Below are 23,711 nucleotides of genomic sequence, written 5' to 3' on the forward strand. Positions count from 1 at the left end.
TTTCCACTTTTGGGAAATCATTTCTTGGCGAGTAAGGCTGAATGGATGTTCCATACAGTACTAATGACCACTCTTTCAATTTGCCTAGAAATTAAGTATTTAAAATCTAGTTTTAGAAAACATTTTTATTTGCTGTGTCTTACAAAAACATGTCACTTTGTAAACATGACCGTGAGCAGATTTGGAAGACATTGCTTTTCAAGTAACTGTCTTCAGTTTAATACAGACACTGCACTCGCTGCTTCACTATAAACTGAGAAAGCTTACTGCTTTCAGTCACATCTTTATGTGGTATTTTCATTGTGCTCCAGTCTCTTGTAGGTCTAATAAAAGATTGCAACATGAGTTGTACTCAATATAAAACAACAAACAGCAAAACCTTTGGCCATACACTTATTTGAAAAAAGTATATGGTACTCAAAAAAGGAGTTTTTTGCTCTGGATTTCACTTTACCTCAGAACATTAATGATTGGTTAATTATTATTTGAGATCTTTTAGCTAACTAGCTGTGTTCAGAATTCTGACAAGAGGGGTTACATCTCATTTATTATTCAAAGATACTTTTCATGAGCTTACAGGACCCATCTTGATGAACAAGAAACAACTTCTTTTAAAATCTCCATGGCAGAACTACAGTGTGCCTTCCCAAACCAAACCAAATAGAAAAATAAAAAGATATTTGTATATCAAGCCATTAGTTCAGGCTGTCAGAACACGAAGTGTGAACTTCCAGTCCCCATCCCTCTATACTACCCAGTGAATTAATTCTGTGAAAGGCCAAAAGGACTCAGGCCTGGAAAAATGCCTAAAGTAATGATGCATAAATACACAACCCTCCTTGAAAAGATGGAATGTATGTTTGCTCTTATCCTATTCTCATGATTGTATTTATGTATGTAGGAGTCCCATGTTGTACATATCAAATCCTCATCAGAAGAGAAAGCAAACAGAGGAGCAGTGAGTATTTATTTCTGCATTGGAAAGATACTGTTTTGGAGGCTGTTCTGTGATTAGAATACTCTTCTCTTAGAACTATTACTTAAAAAGAAATATAAACCAGGTATGTCTCTTCTCAAGATAATAACTTAATATATTTAATGGAAAATATTTAATGTAATATATTTAATGTAAAATTCAACTCAGGCAGTCTTCCTCTTCTTTAATTTCAATGATATTCAATAATTTGATGTTCCATATTGTTCACTTGGACTTTTTGAACCTGTGCAAACAAAGTACTTTGACCTCTACAAGTGATTTTCAGTATGTTTCCCAATGTGACCGGGTATCTTCCCCTGACATGACCAATACAATATGTTATCTCTCTGCTTTTTCATTCATCCTCCAAGTAGTAAGCAGCAATGAGGAAAACCACTACCTGACAAATTATACACCAATTCTTTTAATTGGTTTGTACTAGGGTTAAAGAGAAAAATCTCTGTTATCTCTGTGTCTCTTGCCAAGCCAATGTAACCTTTCCAGGACAGAAGTTTCTGCGTTTCAGATGAAACTTTCTCTGCTCCCATAGATACTTCTTTAGAATAAAACATAGCAAGAGACTACACCACATGACAGCTGTTTCATACATTAGTGTCCAACTTTTCACAGTTAAAGCAAAGCGTTAGTTTTTCTAAAGAGATATTCAATCTTGGTTTCAAAAATTAACTGATTAAGAGTCTATCACCACTTGCTGCCAAACTACTGGCTAATTACCTCAGCTGCTAAAGTCCACGCAACTTGTTTTTTCCTACCCCTAGCTCACAACCATGTAGCTCTTTAGTCTCCACTAGATTAAAAACACCCAAGTAACATATTTTCCTCTTATATAGACAAGTTACATCTCAATGTTCTTTAGAGTGATTCAGTTGGGTCCTTAAAGTCACTTTCGTTTTAGGAAAGGGGTCATACAGGGAGCTCATTTTTATCTAGACATGCAGTATCTCTACAGCTTTTTCAAAGCTACAGCTTCTCCACGTACAGTCTCTGTCCTTTTGGTGTTTTAAGCCAATTCTACAGCATATAGACCACAAAATATTGGATGCAATAAAAAAAAAAAAAAAAAGTGTGTTTTGCTGACTTATTCAGATGTTTTCATCTGTGTCATTATTATGCTTCAGAGACCACTAAACTTGCCAAGGGTTGATTTTATTCTTCTTCCAGAACACTGGTAAAAATACTGGATACTAAAAAACGTATTTGCAAGAACTCACTAAAAATAACCACAGGTAAATTGTATTCCTCTGGCACAGTGTATTTTGTTTGGATTTTAAACACATGGAAGAGCTTCTACTAACATTGCTGCAGGAAGGATTGATGCTTTTAATGTATACCTAATACAAATAGGTAGTGAGGGGAATAATGCACGGTCTCTATGGAGATTAGCTGCCTTTAAGAATCATTCAGTAAATAAGGAGGAGAAAAATTCATGTGACTTGCCAGCAAATAAATTTAGTCTGCCTCAAGGCAGGTTTAATTTGCACAATGAAAATATTTCAATAACTAAATATATATACAAACACACACACTTTATAATGAATAAAAAAAGTGTGCACATTTAAGCCAAATACTTCTTTTCCCATTTTTGGCTGATTCCATAATTTAGTTTGGCTAGAATAAACCTTTACCCTGCTTGTATTTTGTATGTAACAGAGGTCTCATATTTTATGCATAGGAGAAAGGGTATATCACATTGTTTCACAGCTAGCACATGTCCACGTCCAGAAACTCTACAGAATTGAATGCAGAAATCACATGTACTATTTTATGAACTGGACCCAGCACTTCTTTAAGAGTAACAGTTGTTGCATCATCTTGCCAGTGTGGGGATATTTGGTTACAGAAAAACTGCAGCTCTTAATTATAAAACCTTTCAATAGTTAAACAAACACATGCACCCAACAGAAACAAGAAACAGGCACGGCAGTGATATCAGTGGGTTAAACTGCAGGCTATGGTGATAAACTAGAGAGGCACCATAAATTGTGTTTAAGCACCTTTACTTTATATCACATTCTGTTCGTTGCAGAGGCTAACCCAAACATGCCCATTCAGCTGAGTTTATCCACCATTAATACATGGCAGAAAGTTTAAAATCTTTTGAACAGATGTGTTACTGGACAGCTTCAACCTCAGGGCAATGACCACTCTAGAAAGTTGGGGGGTGTATTAATAGACAGTCTACAACAAACCAGGAACAAAATTCACAACCAGACTGCAACTTATGAAATCCAATGCATGTAAAATCCCAATCAGTCTCAAGCACTGCATTACATTATGTTTAAAAGGAAGTAAAGAGTAAGTTCTCCAGAAGGACTCCTTTCTGCATCAGCTTTCCCCGCAACCATCAGCTGGGCAGCTTCACTTTCTTACTTCCTCCACATCCCCTGTTTTTACTGCCCCTTTGCTTCCAGAGTTGGGTCTTTAGGCTTTAGTCCTCACAGAGTTAAAAAAAAAGGGTCCCATGAGAGTCACTGTAGCACTGAGAAAAGTATATATAAAGTACTGGAGTGTGTAGGAAGAGGCTGCAAATGTAGCTGACTACTTCTAGATTGTCCTGGTGACATAAAGGGGCTGTAAAAGGATGTCTGAAGAATAGCCCAGATGAACAATTTGCAAAATGGCTCCATGCTGCCTCTTTTCTAGAATTCAGTACAGGAGATGTGTCATGGAAGGGAGAAGAGGGTAACATCTGAAACATGCTGCACTGTGTCTCTCCTTCATGCCTGCTAGATGAAACACTGGATTGCAGTGCATGCCAAGGTGAATAGCTACTCTTAACTTGTCCTTCAAGCCAGCAGAGATGTTCCTGGCTGCATCAGTGCAAGATGGAGTTGAAAATAATTCATTTTTGTATCTTTTCAGTAATCTCATTAGAAGTAAATTATTTAGTTCTTGTTTAATATCTCTCTGCTATCAAAGTCTAAAGCACTGAAAATTAAAAAAACCTACCCCAAACACCAAACATTCCCCCTGAATCCCTCAACAGTGCTGCTTATGGCTGATTTTCCAAATACACTTAATGAATACTCCTTTTCGGTGTATTGGAAATTTTGCATTTACTAGTGTTACTAATATCACCTAGCTAAGAATCTCTCAGCACTGCAAAACCATGGTGAAAAGTGAACAGTTCAGAAAAAAAACTAAGGGAAAATCGAAACACTGGCAATGCTAGTTTTCTTTGTCAGAGCTCTAGATGTTGATACTCAAGATTTTCAAGATGCTGTGCTTAAAGTCAACCAGTTGAGTATACAGCTGACATTTAAATGATACTGGGCACCCTAGAGTTACTACAGACCTTAATAAAAAGTTGTTGGTTGCTCAGCAATTTTGAAGATCACACTAATTATCTTGGTCTTCAGCAGAGACTTATTGCTCTCATATTACATAACAGGTTTTAAAAATCTTTGTTTATGACTTCTGGTTTAGCATCCCCCAAAAAAATTCAGGATATGCAGACAACTGAGACAGGTAGCAAGAGTAAACAATTTGATGGCTGGACAGGCAAATAAACTTTTTTTAAAAGCATCAGGCTATTTGGCCATCTGCTGCATTAAAAATATCGTAATTCAGCTAATGAAGAGCAGAAATAAAGAACTAAAATTCTCATTCAATTCTACCAATTTCAACTGTAGTTGAATGAGGCTCATCTGTGTGTTATTTTTTTAGACATAACATTATATAAGCAGCATAAAATAACTTTTTCATTAATTTGAAATGACAGGGTTCCTTTTTGTCCAAAGTAAAATGTATAAACCCAGTTGAGTTTGGTCTACGCACCACCTGGATCAGGAAGGAGACTGGACAACTCCTTATTCACACATTAGAATTACTCCTGTGCCCTGTCTGCTCTAAGTTATAATGGAAGTAGTTCTATTGAGTTTGTAAGCTGCAGAAGCAATTGGACCAGCTGGTCTCCCATAAAGGCATGTTTACCTTGAGCAGGTGAACTGTACATAGTCTTCATTCCAATCTGAATAACTAAACAAATTTAGAATGCTGGACCTTGTTCTCACCAACAAGGAAGGGCAGGTGAAGGATGCTGAGCTCAAGGGCAGCCTTGGTTGTAGTGACCATGAAATAGTGGATTTCAAGGTCTTTAGGGCAGCAAGGAGGGCTCACAGCAAGCTTACTGCCCTTGACCTCAGGAGGGCAGATTTCAGCCTCTTCAGGCTCAAGAGAATGTCATGGGATAACATCCTGGAGGGGAGGGACTGTGAAAACTGGCTGATCAACTTCTCCAGCAATGCATCCCAACTAAGAGAAAGTCAGATAAAAACTGGAGTAGGCCAGCATGGATGAGCAAGCAGCTCCTAGAAAGCTCAAACTTCAGAAGGAAGCACACAAAGGGTGGAAGCCAGGGCAGATGCCCTGGAAGGATTAGAGAGAGGTTGTCCAAGCAGCCAGTGACCAGGTTAGGACAGCCAAATCCCAGACAGAATTAAATCTTGCCAGAGATGTAAAGATCAACAAGAAAAACTTCTACAGGTATGTTTGGAATAAAAGAACAAGGAAGGAAAATGCAGGCCCTCTCCTGGAGGAAACGGGAGACCTGGCTACACAGGATACTAACAAAGCTGTGGTTCTCAATGACTTCTTTGCATCAGTATTCTCTGGCAAGTGCTCCAGCCTCATTGCCAAGGCCACAGTAGGTGAAAGCAGGGACTGGGAGAACAAAGCGCTCCCCACTGTAGGAGAACAGTTTCATGACCATCTAAAGAACCTGAAGGTGCCCAAGTCTATGGGACCTGATGGGGTGCATCCATGGGTCCTGTGGGAGCTGGTGGATGTGATTGCTAAGCCTGTGTCCATCATATTTGAGAGATCATGGCAGCTTGAGGAGGTTCCTGTTGATTGGAAAAAAAGGAACATAGCCCCTGTTTTTAAAAATGGGAAAAAGGAAGACCCAGGGAACTACAGGCAGGCCAGTGTCACCTCTGTGCCCAGAAAGATCACGGAACAGATCCTTCTGGAAAATCTGCTAAGGCACATGGAAAATAAGGATGTGAAACATTAATGGGCCTTCTTGGACAATGCAGAATTGAAACATCATTCTTCCAGATTAGTCACATACCTGCATATGCCTTATCATGCTAGCATTCTTATTTTAAACTCAAGGCTTTCAAACACTCCAGTTTGCATCTTAGTCCATGCTTCTTTATGTGCGCTTTTTTATTTAGTAGAAGTAATAAAAGTATTCATACTTAGCTAAGCTTATTAGAATCATTTTACTGACTTGCAATAGCATATTAATTCATAAATAAACATACTTAAGAATCTCCTATTGTTAAGTTTACAAATACATATTTTTATAGCCTCACTTACTTCAAGTATGTCTTAAAATTTAGAAAATCAATTAGAAAACTCCTACTGCTTTGTGAATTTACTTAACTGCCTGAGATGGAATGTATCTTTTATTTCACTAACTTATAAACTAATTCTATTGCTAATGTTGTTATAATCCTAAAAAAATTTCAGAGCAGAATTCTTACAATTAATTTTATCTATCAGAAAGCAGTAATCAACTAGATTTTTTACTTCCAACATGATACTATTGCATTCTTCCATGCTGCCCAATCACAGTAAATCACAGTAACTTAGATTTAGTGATAAATTATTTCCAATACATCAGTGGTATTCGTCTCTCAAGCATGTTTAAAACTGCATTATTTATTGAAGTTATATTTAATAATTGATTTTTTTTTTTATTAAAGGGTTTCTACCTGTTTTGTTGTGGGGCTCTGAAGGAAGGACTATATTCACTATTCATGCATAAACACTGGTGTTTTTGCCTGCGTATAATGTTTCTATTTCAAAATGTTTTTTAAGGTTTAAATGTTCAGTAAGTCCAAAGGCAAGTATGTACTGATCTCTCATAACCAGCAAATAGAAGTAAGCATGTACTCCCATGAGTATCCTTGAAACCCTTCTCACAATCTCCATTTCTTTCGAAGTGCTCATACTGAAATATGTGAATGAAACTGAACTGTGCAGTGGGAATTCAAAGCAGTGGGAATTCAAAGCGGAAGAATGACTGTAGACTCAAAAATTCTTACTAGGATCATAGTTTGTGAGTGGATGAACACAAGGTCTGAGCACTTTGCCCACACAAAAAGGAGCACAATGCAACTTACCAGTGCTATCAACCTGTGAACTTCTTTCTTCTGTATAATTGGATTTTCTAGCTGTGTAAACACCAAAAAATGCCCCTCTTTTTTTTTTTTTTTTTTTAATGGTAGCCTAAAAATGCAAAGAACTTTGAACTTGTGCAAAGCATCTGTAACTGTGCTTCAGACATCCTTGTTTCAAAATTGGAGAGACATGGCCTTGACAGATGGACCACTTGCTGGATATGGAATTGGCTGGAAGGTCACACTCAAAGAGTTGAAGTAAATGGCTCAATGTCCAAGTGGAAATCCATGATGAGGGATGTTCCACAGAGGAAAGTAGTGGGACTGGTGCTGTTTAACGTCTTTGTCAGCAACATGGACAGTGGCATTGAGTGCACCCTCAGCAAGTTGGCTGATGACACCAAAGTCTGTGGTGTGGTTGACACGCTGGAAGGAAGAAAGGCCATCCAGACAGACTTTGACAGGCTTGAGAGGTGGGCCTCTGCAAACCTCATGAAGTTCTACAATGCCAAGAGCAAGGGTCTGCACGTGGGTAGGGGCAATCCCAAGTAGAGGCTGTGAGGAGTATGGATTGAGAACTGCCTTGAGAAGAAGGACTTGGGGATGCTGGTTGTTAAGAAGCTCAACATGAGCTGGCAATATGCAACTGCAGCCCAGAAAGCCAACCATATCCTGGGCTGCATCAAAGAAGCACGACCATGTGGTCAAGGGAGGTGATTCTCCCCGCTCTACTCCACTCTTGTGAGACCCCACCTGAAGTACTGTATCCAGTTCTGGAGCCCCTAAGACAGGAAGGACATGGAGCTCCTGGAGGGAGTCCAGAGGAAGGTCATGAAGATAATCAGAGGGTTGGAGCACCTCTCCTATGAAGACAGGCTGAGAGGGTTGGGGTTGTTCAGTCTGGATTAGAGAAGGCTCTAGAGAAGACCTTTTAGCAGCCTTCCAGTACCTGAAGGGGCTGCAGGAAAGCTGAGGAGGGACTTTTTACAAGGGCATGGAGCAACACAGTGGAGAGTAATGGTATTGAAATGAAAGAGGGCAGATTTACATTAGATACTAGAAAAAAATTCTTTCCTGTGAATGTGGTGAGACACTGCAACAAGTTGCCCAGGAAAGTTGTAGACACCCCATCCCTGGAAGTGTTCAAGGCCAGGTCAGATGGAGCTTTGGGCAACCTGGTCTAGTGGGAGGCGTCCCTCTCAGTGGCAGAGGATTTGGAATGATGATGATCTTTAAGGTCCCTTTCAACCCAAAACATTCGGTGATTCCATTATATGTGCGACATCTTTCAAATGTGGCACATGCAGTTTCTTGCATTTTTTTGTCAAAAACTGTGCCTAGTAACTGTGCCTTGGGTTTGTTTACAGCACTGACTCTTGGTAACCTGTTAGATGGTACAGGGGTCTGTCATTGCTTAAAGAATTCCTATCTGGTATGATGAAGCTCTAAATTGCCAAAGTATCTTTGTGTACTTTGAGATAACACGTGACTGCAAGAAAGAGGGCCATTTACCTCTGAGAAGATTTAATTCTCCATGGAAACCAGAAATAAATTCAGAATAAAACAGAAATACATTTTTTAAATGGCAAATAACAGCAACATAAAAATGGAAGAGTGCATTGACAAATGAAATTAAGAATAAAGCTTTTTACAGCTCTGCCTTCACACTATGTGAGATGTTCCAGCTGTAAATAAAAGGTGGAAAACTGTCAAGGCAGTATAAGCAACTGCAAGCATTCTTCTGAATTCACTGAGCCCAAATAAAGATTAGAGCCATACCTGGAGTTTTAAAATTTCTCAGCTGAGATGGGGTATCACAGATTTCCAATATCCAGTCACCTGCTGCTTTTTCACTCCAGCAGTGAGTAGTCATAAACTCCCAGTTTTTGAATCCTTCCATGGAATGATCAAATAGCCTAAAATAAATAATGATATTACTCTGAAAGAGCCATTTTATTTGGTAAGCTAAGTTTCCAAGTTTGCAGACTCTTGAATTATACACCAATTAGCCAGATCATTCATCTGTGCCTTTACATAAAATTACTTATGATCTTTTTCCCATACATATTTCAAGTACATTCAACAGTTTCTTGTTTTGATGGAACACACTCTTTACATGCCATCATTTGTTCTAATATGAAGGAGAACAGAAAGAGAATGAATTAAAGAAAATAAAATTTGCTAATACTGTTTCATAGGATTCATGTGTCTTGGGAAAAGTGCATGCAATACAGCCTATCTGTTGCTCTAACAGCATAGTGTAAACACATACAACTTCTAAATTGGAAAATCTCTGTAACGTTTATTTTTGGCTTTGGATCATAATACTGAGAGGGGTTATTAAACAATAAACAGTATGAAGTGACTGAGAAAATATATGTGACTTCCCATGGGGAAATAAAATGTAACTGAGACATTGGTCTCAATCTTCAAATTACTCTTGTCAAACACTTGACAGAACTATGTTTGGGTAAAACAGAGACCAATGGCACCTGATGGTTTCACCTAACCAATATTACCCTAATTTAATTAGCTAGGTTGTGGGTGAAGAGGTTAGAGATTAAGCTAGGATTATGATAATTTCTAGTATGAGGGCCTAGTTCAGAGGCTGCTATGTAATGCTGATCCCATGGGGGGAGAAGGAGGACTGGCAGATTTTATTACCTAAAACTGGAATTTATTAATGAGATTTTGGAAAGACTTTTCAGTTTATTCAGTGCTCACAATATCCTGCCATGCACCCTAAAGCTACTGATAGGAGGTGCACTCCAATCAAGACTTGCCTCCAACAAAATGGCACAGCTCAGCTTCAAAAAATACATGTATATATACACCCATATTTATGTATGTATTTATGTTTCTACACAGATACATGCATATATGTAAAACTATTTTTCATATGCATATATATGCACATACACGTATGCATACCTGTTTGTCAGTACTTTAATTTGGTCTCCATGTGTGAAAATTCTACTAGTAATAGCTATGGTTAAATATTTTTCATAAGTCAAGATCTCTGTGGTAGAAAATGCAATATATTTAAAACCTTTTTCCATACAATGGAGGAAATCCTAGTATTAGAATACAAAAACTTTATGGTATTTTGCACTCACTTTATTCTTTACTGTTATTTTCTAAGCTAATTCCCAAAAGGTTCAGCAAACATTGGGAAAGCAGGATACTTTTGTAGCAATGTGAGTATCTGTAAATTTCTGCTAAAAAATGCCACACAGGATGTGAGTGCCCTGCCATACTTCTTGCTGAAAACTCTGGTCAGTCAGAGGCATGGGGTCAGGTATCCACACTTACTGCAGCAGGACCTGTGTGGACCTGCACACCTGGTGCACTTCACAGGACTCACTCAAAGCTGATTTTCACGCTCTCCTTTGTGCAACCTTCTTCCATGTTAAAAGAATTCCTACAATATTAATCTTTCTTATTAGTGTAGATAACATTAAATACAGATATATTTTTAGAATTAGCTTTTATTTTCACTGATAGTTGAGTGAAATTTTCTTCTGTTGCAGTTCTGTATGTGTGTCTTTGTCTGTGTGTATATCTATACTCTGCCAGCAGAATTGGCTTGTTTCATGCCACTGCTAAATTAGCTGTTTGAGTACAGCAAATCTCACAAACACGTAGCACAAATCTTTTACTGAAAGCAGTTATCACCCAGTGTTTACATGTAGGTATGCTCAAGTAATTATATAGGTTATTTCCAACAGTTAGTCAAATTATCATACTGTGTTTTGCTGATAACTAATGCATTACTTTCTAAACAGCCTGTCAATCCATCAAGGCAGTTATATTCCTCTTTGCCATTGTGGCAACTAAATTATATAGTATAATGTAGTACTGTGCAATTATATTGTAATTTCTTTATTCACTGGATTTCCGTTCACATAAACAGAAACACAAGTTGGTGTTTATTTTTACAGTAATTAGACCAATACTTCCCACAGTATTATTTGATTAAGGGTGCTTATTTGCCATATTTTTGAATTTTAAATTGTAGGTCAAATTTCCATTTTAATATTGTATCTTTCTTTTAAGTAGAAGGAACCTTATGACATTATCATAGTTATGTAAAATCATCTTTTCTTAAAATATGCTATGGCTTAAATTGTAAGCTTGAAAGCATCCATCCATGTATATTGGGCAAAATCTGGTAATGTTTCACAGAAAATTCTCCAAATGTTTGATAGAATACTTCTTTGGGAAAGATCTGAGTTTTAGAAATGAAGGTTGAAATTGGACTCGTATGAACTTTGTTTCTACAAAAGATTCTACAAACAAGTTAAACTGTTACAGACAGATCAAAACAACAGTTAAAACTAGAAACACACTGAGTCTGAGGCTGTCTGAATGTGTAAGCTCTATATACTCAATGGTTCAAGATTTTTGTGTTGCTCTGCTTATACACTAAACTCTCAAATAAAAAATCCTGCCAGGCAGCACATGGTTTTCCCTTTCAGTGGTGAAGCTTCCTTCAAGGGGAGAACGGAGAGAGAGAGAAAGGAAGACTAAATGTTGAAGTGTACTTCTCTTTATTCAGAAAGAAACATGATACAGGGAACAGGATCTTTTAAGGAGTATGGAGCCAGTGAAGATAGTTAATTGATTTTGTTATTTGTCAGACTGATACTGAGTCAAAATTCTTATCAAGGACATACATACAGTTTATTATGGACTAGTAAATTACTAGTATATGGTCTGGTGAATTGTTAGTTGACTATTTCAGGTTCTTGGAGATTAAATACTTAAACAATATCGTTATAATAATATGATGACTTTTCTGACAATGCTCATATACATCTGCAATACCTGTACTCATTCATGTAATATGCTTTCAACAGCATTTGAATCTTTATAACTTATTTGTTAATGTAACCACAATAGAATGCCAGATCTGTTACTCAGTTACCTCTCTTAGTAAGAGGACATTCAAGTTAGGGTGGATGTGACTACACAACTGACTATATCCAGATAAACTAATTATGGGCTGCTGCTTTTAATGAATAGCATTACATTTTAAAATAATGCCTTTTCTCTCTCTGAGAAATGTAATCAAATGTCATATATAGGTCTACGTAAGAATATATAGGTTACAAAGTGCAGAGTAAAATAATTATTTCCATATAACAAATTCCACTACCACCACTTCAGCCCAAAAATCACATCACCTTTCTATTTAAGAATACAAATTCCAGCAGAAAACTCCGCCTGCAATCAAATTTTAGACACAGATGAAGACAAATTAGTTGATTTCTTGGAAATCCACAAGTGAGAACATAAGGCTAGTCTCTCACAGTAAAATCTACTAGCATTAAAAAAACAACAAGTATGCCAGTTATTTATAAGAATCTCTAAGTTTCTGAATGCTCAGAATAATTTGTATTAATTTGTTTTAATTTTCAATTTAATGCAAGAAGAGGCAGTGCAACACCACCGTCACTCATCACTAGCAGTAAAAGGTAAACACATAAAAGGAGCTTTTTTTATTGTCAACATCTTTTTTTCACCTCAGAAGGTGCAACTGCACCTGACTGACACCATGCTTGTATTCTGAGCTGGCCACATCAAGAGCCAGAAATCTCTGCACTGGCTGATGGCAGGGTCTGCAGTGGAGTAGCTGGCAAGAGAAGGCTGTTTTCTACTCTGTTGCATGAATGTCTGTTTATGATGTGCTCCAGTCTACTAAGTTGACAGCCTTGAAAAGCAAGCAGTCCTTGCCCAGTAATCTAATTGGCCACAAGTCTTTTAGTGAGCTTAGAGTTTAAAAGAGCACTTTCCAAAGTTCTGCTCCTGGAAATGCTTTGGTCAGCTATTCTCCATAAGCACTTCTTGCGCAGGGCTCAGTCATCAGCTTCCTGGGAGATATGACCCCTGAAAAACTGCATACAGCTCAAACTGACTTAACCAAAACTTCAGCTGGACCTCCTGCCAACCAACACTGAAGTATTCAGGAAAAAAGAGATCACACAGGCACATCCAAAGCTGTCTCACCTATATGTATCAAGAAAGATCACATAAAACTTCTGGAAGTGGATCAAAGGAAGATGTACTCAAAATTTGTGCATATACATCTAATTATTATTATTTTCATTTCCATTCTACATGTGGCTATCACAGTTATTCTTATGAAGCAATAAAGATCTCTGAGCTGTTGTGATAAAGTTGTTTGGAGAAGAGTAGCATGAAAAATAGAGTGCCTGTCGACCTGAAGTAGTGGCTAGTACAGCAACCACTATCTTTAAATACTGAGAGCTTGTCCCTAGGGACTACAATTACCAGCATGAAATGCTCCATCATGACCAAAAGACACGTCATGCCTCTAAGCTCCACACACCACACTGGTCAAACAGTGTGATACAGACACTTTCTTAAATGCTGTGTGTGCTTTCCTATTGGAATTTGCAGTAAACCTTCAGAAACCTCACTCTTATCAGGCAGAAAATCTAAGGCACGAGCATGAATGAACCTGGTGCCATATATACAGACTTTGTCTACCACATCTTATGTTTGAAAAGGGACATCTGATTAGAGTAAGGGCAGAAAGGACACTGTCCATCACACAATCCAGTCTATTCTAAGTGAAACTCAATGCAGTAAGTGTTATAGTAAGATTGAGGCGGGGATAGCTTTCATAAGGCTGGTAAGAGATTAATGCATTCTCACTTCAGCAGCTGCAGCAAACCTATCTGCTGCAAGTTGAAATCCTAGGCATTCTTATTCAGCCAGCCTCAACCAGCTCCTCTCTTCTAATTGGTTTAATACAAACCTCAGAAGCTGAGACATTTAGCCGGATCTTAAGTGTGTCCTGAGCCACTTGTCTTCACTCCTGCTATGGCTATGGAAAATGAAGTCAAACTTTAAATGATGGGTTCTAATTTTTCACTAAAACTGAACTTGAGGTGTTGAATTCTAATACATGCCTATTCTACAGATGCCTGATTAATTCTTTCTTAGTGTGTCCACAAAGAAAAGCATGTGTTGATCTGAGCTGAGCAAATACACCTCTTTTTTTTCACTTTTTGATATAAAAAAAGAAAAAAGTTGTGGGGTTTTGTTCGTTTGTTTTCGATTTTTTTAAAGTTTTTTTTTTAATTGATGGTGTGTCTGTAATATCCTCAGAGCTCCCCAGCCCATCTTCTGCTAATACTGCCAGGTATTGTAATTGTAATCACAGTTTGAAGAAAGATTGTTAGAAGAGTAGAGGGATGCCTATTCATACCTTCAAAAACAAAAACAAAGGGAAAAAAAAGGCAAAAAAAATATAGGTAACCTGAATGAAATAAAACATAGCAAGTACCAATTGGGAGAAATGGTTTTCTGAAAACTGATTCATCTTTCAAACATAGTAAAAGCAGAGGATTCTTGTTTGCTCATCTTGGACTTAATACCAACACAGAGTTATTTTCAGATCTTTGTAACAGTGAGACTCAGTGTGAAGGCTGAACCTATCCTTTTAATAATATTTGGATACATAAAATGCTGGTTTTGTTATTAGAGTATAAGGTATAAACTCTAATAAAGGTGTAGGATGAACTGGTCTGGAAGTCAAAAAGAAGTTTCCTCTAGTTCTTATCACCGAGCCTTTTAACAAAGAAAACTAGCAAGTAAGATTAGATGAGAATACCTTGTTTTTGATCTAAGAGTTTCCCACAGAGGAGGGTATTATTAAAATTTACTGATTATCTAAGGTTTCATGAGAGGAAAAAGATGGTAATGAAAATACTTCCCTTCGTTGCTGAATAAAGGTACTACTAAGGTCAGCACCATTAAAACACAGGAGGCTAGTGGCCTGGAAACCTGCCACCACGTAGCTAAAAATTTCAGTTACGCGGTTCAAATGGCAGCAGCTGCTTTAAATTTAAAGGACATGAATTAAACTAGCCATGACTTCAGTGGGAGATAAACGAGTCCTAAGTTTTCTTCCTCTATCCTCTTTGAATTTAGTTTCTCCCCCACAGCCCACCCTATACTGACCTTGGTATATCTCAAAAACACTCAGAAAACCATGCTGCCAAATCCCATGGCCAATTGTTTTTAAAAAGGGGATACTGTTCCCCTTTAGACTTAGCTGTAGCCTCATCCTCACACCAGCCAGCACTTTCCAAGCCTGTATTTTTCTCTGATACAGTACATCCAATGTAATCATGTTTAGTACTTTCCAAACAACAAAGCAGATGTTCCCTGTAATGCAGTTTTTGAAGAATGCACATGAGGCTCAAGCCAGTGACAGTGTAATCCACCAAATGTCTGCAAAGGAATCCACATTGCCTCTGTCTAACAAGTTTTCTTACTGAAGTCATTTTAGGGGATGCCAGCACTAAGGATAAAATATGCAGAAAAAAGGCCAGATACTGCCTTGAGGGACCTACTCGTCAGTGTACCAGAAACTACACAATGAGTCTTCTTCTGAAATTGTTGGAGAAGTGCACACGTGTAAAATATACCTTTTGCACTTTCAGACATATTACCAGCAAACTGTTTCAAATTAAACCCAGATGAGTAATGGTAAAGCAATGAGGTTTTCCTTGGGTTCAGTAAAAACAGCTGGTATTGCTGTTATTAATCATGTACATGTGCATTAAAAGATCTTGTATGTCTGAGAAAAGCATCTCACTCAGGTATTAGCAATGTAGAACAGCCTTTGGGACCTCTGCCTGCAGAAAAAAAAGCCCAGACCACTTGCTGCCAATGCATCTCTCCATGTACTTGAACGTATTTATTCTGATTCCCTCATCAATTATACATTAAAAACCAAATGCCTTGTAATTAAATTATCATATTAGTGAGTAACAACATTCCTACTCCAAGTTTTATTTTATATGACGCTAAAACATATAAACTCAACAACACTCTGCATACTACTAATTGCAAGACCACTAAGCTGTAAGACTTCTTACAGAGAGCCACATAAAACAATAATAAAATAAATCTTGAAATAACATTTTGTAAAGTACTGTGCTCATATCCATCACTGTACCCTAAGAAAGGGCTTCTGACGACTCTAGGTATTTCAGACCTAGAGTTTGCAAAATACATTTATCCCTTAATATTAGTAGCTCAAAGTTGTTCATTCCAGACAAATGTGGCAGCTAATTCAGTATATCTCTGAAGCTTGCATGGGAAGGGAATTTCTGGTGTGGATAATTCGGTTTTTGAAAAGCAGAAAAACATTAAAAGGCCTTTCAAGTTTCTTTGTTTTCTGGTTGGCCTTCTGACAGTACAGGATAAGAAACAGTTGAACATCACCTTATTTTAATACATGCTTTTACATTCTCCATACCACAGGTAGAGAAAATAATTACTTTCTAAAAGGGCAAGAGTTACAAAGAGACTGACTGAATTAAACTTTGTACCTATTCCACATACCAGTTATCACCAGAGGTGAACTGTGAATACTGGAATGTCTTTATCTCCCACTTGCTGTGAGTCAGCTGCAAGACTTGAAAGCCTAGAGCCAGAAGTTAGCTGTGTTAAGACCACTGGGTTTACACAAGATTGTTTTGTTTGGATACCTCATTGGAGGACTTTAACTTTTTTTTTTTTTTCATTTTGAAGCATGGAAGAACTGCTGCATGGAAATGGAATATAAAACTAAAGAAGGATTTATTCAATCAGAAAAACAAAAGCCTGTTTCATAACTGCTTAGAGGATAGAAGTCTGCCTTTGCACTGGTTAGCAGAGGACAAATTCTTTGTTCAGTGTAGCAGGGATATATGCGTGTGCCCGTGTTTTTTATCAAAAAGGAATTGACAGTACTCGTAATGAAACACGGGAGATAATCTAGGAGGCCCTAAAATTCCAGGACAATTTTCTCTCCATTTGGCGAATTCATGTCTACAGCTTGAAGGGTTTTTTCAGTACACCTTTTCTTTTAAATTAACCTAATATCTAATGAAAATGTGAGTTCACGCTTCAATCAGAACCATGTCTATTTGAGCTCCACCTGTCTCCAAAATAGTCCATCCTCCTTCTTTTTGAAACAGGAGGAAAGAAAGGTCCTTTTACCATAGAGACATAAAAGTCTCCAGGGCTAGATAGTCACTGTATCAGCAAATCTAGTTGGGGGAATGTAGATGACCGGGCATTTGGAAAGTAAGCCACTTTCAATTCATTGAAAACCCTGGAGAGTAGGACTGGGGATACAAACATTTGTAAAGACTTGAGTGTGACAGAAAAATTTCTCACAACATAGGTCTGTCACATTGCAGTTTTTGCTGTTTCTGAGATATAAACCATCAGTTAACATCAACTGTTGTGTGGGAGCTGCACTCTGTGCTCAGCAGAATGGCAGTTACCTGAATATGCTACTCCTCAAGGAAAATAGCTTCCCTGTCATACTATGGTCCCATCAGGAAGAAGATTTCCTAGCCAGCTGGAGTAGTATTTCTTATTGTAACTGTAACTTTTTTCACACATGCGAAAATGGGGTAGTTTGTAGAAGTTTTCTGGAGTTTCTTAGTGCTTTATCTGGTAGGCAACAGTGCTCTTGATCACTGATTTAGCAAGATTTCTCTGGAAAGGACTGCCAGACTTTTCTTCCAAGAAAATTTCTGCTAGTAGACCAAAGAAACAGAAATATCACTGGCAAGTCTTTCAATTTGCTGAGAACAAATACTAAGGATGTCCTGCATTTCCAAGGACTGAAATTTCACCAATGTTGGAAATGCTGAATTGGATAAAGAAATACTTGTTTGAGTCCCATCTGGAGAAAAAGAGACAATTTGGCACAGTTTCTCAAAGAATATAATACAGAGGTGAAAGGATGAGAATAAGGACTGATGTTTCCTAGTTGTTGTTAGAGTGACTGGACATTCAAAAGCAAGTATTCATCACAGATCTGCAGGATGAAGGAAATGGCTGACTTGAAAATTTTAATAGACTGTTTACAAATGGACCCATTCAGTTAAAAATACTAGTGAAACTTCTTGGTGTTATTCTACTAGAAGCCTTTCATAGGTTGACCTTACTACTTCAATATGTAGGGGGAAAAAAAGATAGGGAAATTGGTAACATCCGAAGTCATAACTATATTCACAAAGATTACAGAATACAGTAGTAGAGAACTACAGTTCTGTGTGATTTTTTGTTACTAGTGAACAAAGGATAAGAAAGGAGAAAAAGGAAAAGTAAATGCCAGTAGTATGTAGAAACACATTTTCATTCAGCTTCCTTCTGTAACACTGAGCCTTTTGCTATTTTCCACATATTTTCCAGGTCCTAAAAAATGATGAGCCTCACAAGACTATCAAAATTGACTTTGTTTTGGAGATGATGTCCTTCAACAGCTTTACAGCCTACTCTTCTACTGATAAAGACAGAGATTGCCATCTTTGAGTTAATTTGCACTTCACTCTCCCCTTCTCTCTCACAAAAAGTAATTAGCCTGTGTCAGCCAGCAGACCTACTGTAATGACTCAACTGTTCTTTGCTGATGCTGTAATTTCAATGCAGACTCTGCTGCTAGCTGGACTGTGAAGTTACATTGTCATACTATACCTGTTGGCCAAGAGTTGTGACCTAGTTCCAGAAGGAGAGGTTAGGTAAATTGCCAAGTCTCCACGTCGAGGGTGAGTAATAGTGATGCGCACAACAACATGCTCCAAGTAGATCACATGGTGGTTAGGATTATCTGAGCAGCCAGTGGCTTTGTAAATGGAACGGACAACACTGTCAGGTCGTATTGTTCTAGAATATAAGCATATAAAGCAACATCAGCATTTCTTGCTTGTTCTGTAAAATGAGACAACCATGGATTTTTTTGCTTAGTACTGAATGACAATGCTGGACAATTGTTTCTGAGAAGACACTAGCTTATAACCATTAATTTTGATACTTCTGGCTGAAACTGTCACCAGAGGGTAATAACTTTACTGCAGCTAATGGCAAGTACCTGGCTGGCTTTCTGTTATGCACGCATTATGTTGAAAGAGGACAGTGAAAAACCTGTAATAGGAATAACCCTTGGGGACAGACCATTTTTGTGGATTAGTGGCCAGCTGAGAATCGTTGGGATTGTCATGGGATCCCAGCTGGTTGTTAAGCCCCAGGAAATGCCTGGCATAGCCAGAGTCATTGCTTACGTAATAACAAGTATTACATGGTAACTGTACCAAATGGCAGCTGACTCATCTGGTTTAAATTGGCATGATATCCTTGCAGACTATACTAGTTACAGATCAAGCCTGTCAGGCATATTTATCAAGCAACAGACTTCATGTGTGCCTTATGACTGATGCTGTCTGTGTATCCAGAGTGCACATGCAAAATTTTGCTTTTAAGTCTTATTCTACAGACACTCAAACCTAGCAAGTGGAAAGCAGTTTAGTCTTAGCCTCTGACACAGAGACTCTCCTAACACTGTTTGAGAGAGAGTGCAGTATTTGAATTAAAAGAGCATTTTCTCATTAGATCCTGGACTTACAACTCTGCACTCATCTTAAAAAGGTGACTGCAGTCCACTCAACCAAACGTTCTTCTTTGGTGCATCACTGACATCAGAATCAATCATTATCCAGCCTGGCTTGTTTTACACCTTCAACTTCTGGGGTGTTCTTTAAACTAGGACTTTTATCCAAGCACTACAGGGAACAGCGTTTACAAGTGAATGATCTGATAACTGTGAAGGTGAGAGACATTCCCAGTATAGCTTTCAAAATGACACATTATGTATAATGCAAGGGAGGGGTAAATTATACCCAATTTCTTTCCATAAGTTTATGCCAGCAAGAGTTTTGGCAGCGGGTATTACTTGATTTGCCGATCTGTGTTCTCCACACACACATGCTGTGGAGGGACTGTTGTCCACTTTTCTGCTTCTATCACCATTGCTTCAGCATCCATCAGTCCAAATCCATAGAGGTGGCTCACTGCAAGGTACAAACAAAATGGTTGCAATTACAGCATAAACCCTCTTTTTCATCACAGACTAATCCAGAGGGTCACAACCTAACAGGAGCTGCTCTTTTCTACTTCTTCTTTGCTTTCATACAAAACTCAAAATTCTCCTTGCCAAAACAATAATCACAGAATCATAGAATATTAGAATATATATTGGGTTGGAAGGGACCTATACAGGTCCAACCCCACTAAAATAAGCAGGGATACCTTGAACTAGAACAGATTACTCAGAGCCCCAACAAGCCTGACCTCGAATGTCTCCAGGGTTGGGGCTTCCACCACCAGTCCAGGCACCCTGTTCCTTCATGTATCTGCATAGGAAGTAGTGATCTACAGGTTAAGTTAGTGCTGGAGAGAGCTGTTAACATTGCTGTTGACCTCTAATATTATCTACTGCATGCATTGCACATGCAATGGTACTAAGTATCTATGCCTGGAGGTTAGCACTCTGTTAATGCTCAACTTTGGATATTTCATCCTCGCCTCAATCTGCCTTTCATGCCATGGAGAGCCAATGATGGTCCCCTTGCAAGTAACTTGGCACCTAGTGATTTAACTTTTATGCCTGAGTGCTTTCTACTCAAAGAAGCAGAAGGCTTTAAAGCATCATCTTTCTTAGGATACAAAAACCAGAACTCTAAAATGCCCAACACCTAAACATGGAAAAGTATTTCCCACTGCCTTGTGCCAATTCTGTATCTTTCACTTTTTTGTAATTTTATGGTACTTAACTTCATGTAACTATTTCAAGAGTTCCAGCAGTTCACAGAGGCTAAATGTTTCAGTTACTGAAACAGCTGTGTGTTTTTGGTTTGTATTCTAATCAAAACAGAAGCTTGCAAATAGATTTTGATAAATTAGAAGAGCTGCTAGCCATGTTGCTTTATTGTGACAAATCGGTGCTCTTAGTTAAGTTCTGATGAGAGAAGGTGAAAGAAAAATGCTTCCAGAGGGAGGAGTTAAAATCACAGATACTAATAAATCACTTTTGCTTGCTACCACAGATAGTGCTACCAGAAAACCCTCAGAAAAACATAAGTGCTATTTTAATCAGAAATGCAACAAGGAATGGTGTTAAGTCTATCCAACTGCACTTTGCAGAGAGTTTGTGAAACCAGAGTTCAAAGGACTCTATCCAAAAAACCTCCAACCTTGTCTAACAACAGTTCAAAGCACAAAAATAATCAGTGCTTTAAGGATCATGTCTTCCAAATATGGCAGTATCTAATACTGTCTGAAACTGCCAACTGAAGAGTGTTCCTCAATGCGAAATACTGCAACGCATGATGACTACGTAATGAACTGGTTCTCTTCCTCTTCAGCTCCAAACTGAAGTGCACATAGCATGAAAATGTTCATTTGGAAATAACTAAACACAGCTCTTCTGCCAAATGAGGCAGATACTGTCTTCAGAAATGAAAAACAATTACTAAAATATATGAAGTAACTAAATTCAGCTCTCTTTCATCCTTCTAAATTCTCTGTAATGTATTCCACAAACACAAGAGTCTGGGAAAGAGATGTCCTGTTTTTACACATGGGTGGAGGCAGCTAGAAAAAGGGCAAGGGAAGTATAGATGGAGAAACTGTACTGTAAAGATAGTTCCTGTGATGGAGATCACCTTGGTCACAGATATCATCTTGCAAAAAATGCATCTGATGATGACAGCATATTTATCTGTGAGGTCATTTGCCTGTCCACCTGTGCATATATTGCTCTATTATTTTAAAATTTTAATTAATAATACTTCTGTCTGCTCTGAAGAACAGTGAGAGGGAAAACAGTGTTAATTCACATGGTCTGTAACTGTACACAGTTACTCTGTATAGTACTACATTTAAGCAGTGAGGGATTAAATTTTTATGAATGGAAAAATCTTCTGAGCTAACCTATGGAAATTGCATTTTTAATGCCTGACAGGTAGTAACTTCCATTGTGAACTTAGGATGTCCAGTTGTAAGACACTGTGTGTTCAACCTGGCCACTGAGCTAAAAGAAGAGCCAAATTTCTCCTCAATTCACTTTTCTCACTCAAAAATAAGGGTGGAAAAGCACCCAATATTGTCACTACCAGGCAGTAACATTCTGATAGAAACTTCGGCAGCTTTTAAGGCACCTCACCCTGGAATTTTTTTTGCTTAATATCCACATTAAAAATATAAATAAAATCTAGACAGTGAACTTACCATCTTTCCCACCCTAAAAATTACTTGGAAGATAGTCTTCATCCAGGAGAAAAAATTACCTCCCAAGGCTATGTGGTTGTGTTAATTGCCCATGATTCAGTGCTTAAACTTTCTTGCATGAGAGCAGAGGTGGGAGTGAGAAGCTGGGTTTTTTTCCACAGCTGAAACAAAAGTACATTTTTTCTTAAAAGGCCTTTCCATTGAAATAAAAACTTCTTGACAGTCAGGGGTGCTTCTAAATCCTGCCATGTGGGAAGCTCCCAGGCAGCTGACATTTGGCTGTCTGTAACATTTGCATTTCAAAGCCTTGGATTCAGTGATTCATTAGCAGTTGCAGGTACCAGCAAAAGCCTGTAATTTTCAAAGACTAAGTAACAGCAATTTGGGCAAGAATCACTGAGTTAACAAAAGTCGTTGATCCCCAGGATCTTACAGAGGAAAGCAGATTTTTTTTCCTACTGCCTTCAAATTATGCCCCTATATCTGTGTATATACTAGTACTGCCATGAACTCTATGCCAGGGTGCTTCTCCCAGAGGTTAAAAATTATCTCAGTGGTCCACATGGGGCCATAAATGTCTTCTGGGAAAAACTGCCATTGATTTTGTATGTGAACGATACTGAGATCACTTTTGCTAACCCAGATGGAAAAGCAGTATTTGAAAGGTACTGATGATTGCAGAGTAAGATAAGCTGACTGGAAGCGCAAAATGCCCCAGGACCTTGCACATTCCTACTTAAGCGCTCTACATTATCACTTCTCTGAATTGCTGCTGGGCTGAGTTGTTGCTAGGAGTCACTAAGTATGTCAGAGGGGGTATAAGGCTGTTTTGTAAGAAGGCATTTGCCTGTTCCAGACAGAATAGGAATGTGAGGTTGGTGCAATGTAAGCTGGTGACTAAGTAGCAGACTGTTGTTTGAGTTGAGATGAAGGGCTGAAAACTGTGATCTCCTTGTGATCAAGGTGTCCATGAGCAAAACTGCCCTTGAATCCTCTCTCTACGCATGCAGCAATGCAAACTGATCCATTCGTATTTCTACAGAATCATAGGCATACAAAGAGCTTTACAGACAAAGGACAAGTTTCTGAGAAAAACTTGCCTCCTGCAACACAAAGTAAATATTGAGTTTTAGCTCATCTCTTTACTCTTCTTATCATTAAATAAAATAACATTTATCAGGGCTCAAGTCCATTTATTTATCCCTGAAGCAATTCCTCTATTAGAGCACCACGAAATCAAGGCCTACTCAGCTGCTGGATAGACTTTCCCAGTCTTTCTGTAATCACCTTGTTTTGTCTGAAACTGTTACTGAAAATTCAATAACTTTCTCACTAATATACAAAGAGTATGTAAAGCTACCCCCACATCTATAGGCAGCATGTATATCCCACTTGACTCTACTGAAGAATAAAAATGGCTGGTGTTGATAAATCATTACACAGATTCATGCAGACTCCAGGAAAGCGTGACCCAGGCACTGAAA

General features: G+C 38.2%; 1 protein-coding gene across 1 annotated transcript in view; it reads right to left on the reverse strand.

The window, feature by feature from the left end:
- Positions 1-23,711, reverse strand: part of PCSK5 (proprotein convertase subtilisin/kexin type 5) — a gene marked incomplete at its 3' end in the record, with an annotated part of 193,093 nt that overhangs the window by 43,161 nt on the left and 126,221 nt on the right. Inside the window, exons 11-14 of the mRNA XM_009999796.1 lie at positions 19,892-20,009; positions 18,640-18,828; positions 8,905-9,041; positions 1-84 (exon numbers count right to left, since the gene is read on the reverse strand). The exon at positions 1-84 is cut by the window's left edge and continues 9 nt beyond it. Of these exons, the coding sequence (XP_009998098.1) occupies positions 1-84; positions 8,905-9,041; positions 18,640-18,828; positions 19,892-20,009 (528 nt within the window). The remainder of the gene's footprint in view (positions 85-8,904; positions 9,042-18,639; positions 18,829-19,891; positions 20,010-23,711) is intronic.

This window comes from Chaetura pelagica, unplaced genomic scaffold, assembly GCF_000747805.2.
Source record: "Chaetura pelagica isolate M959 unplaced genomic scaffold, ChaPel_1.0 scaffold216, whole genome shotgun sequence".
In the NCBI taxonomy this organism is placed as follows: Eukaryota; Metazoa; Chordata; class Aves; order Apodiformes; family Apodidae; genus Chaetura; species Chaetura pelagica.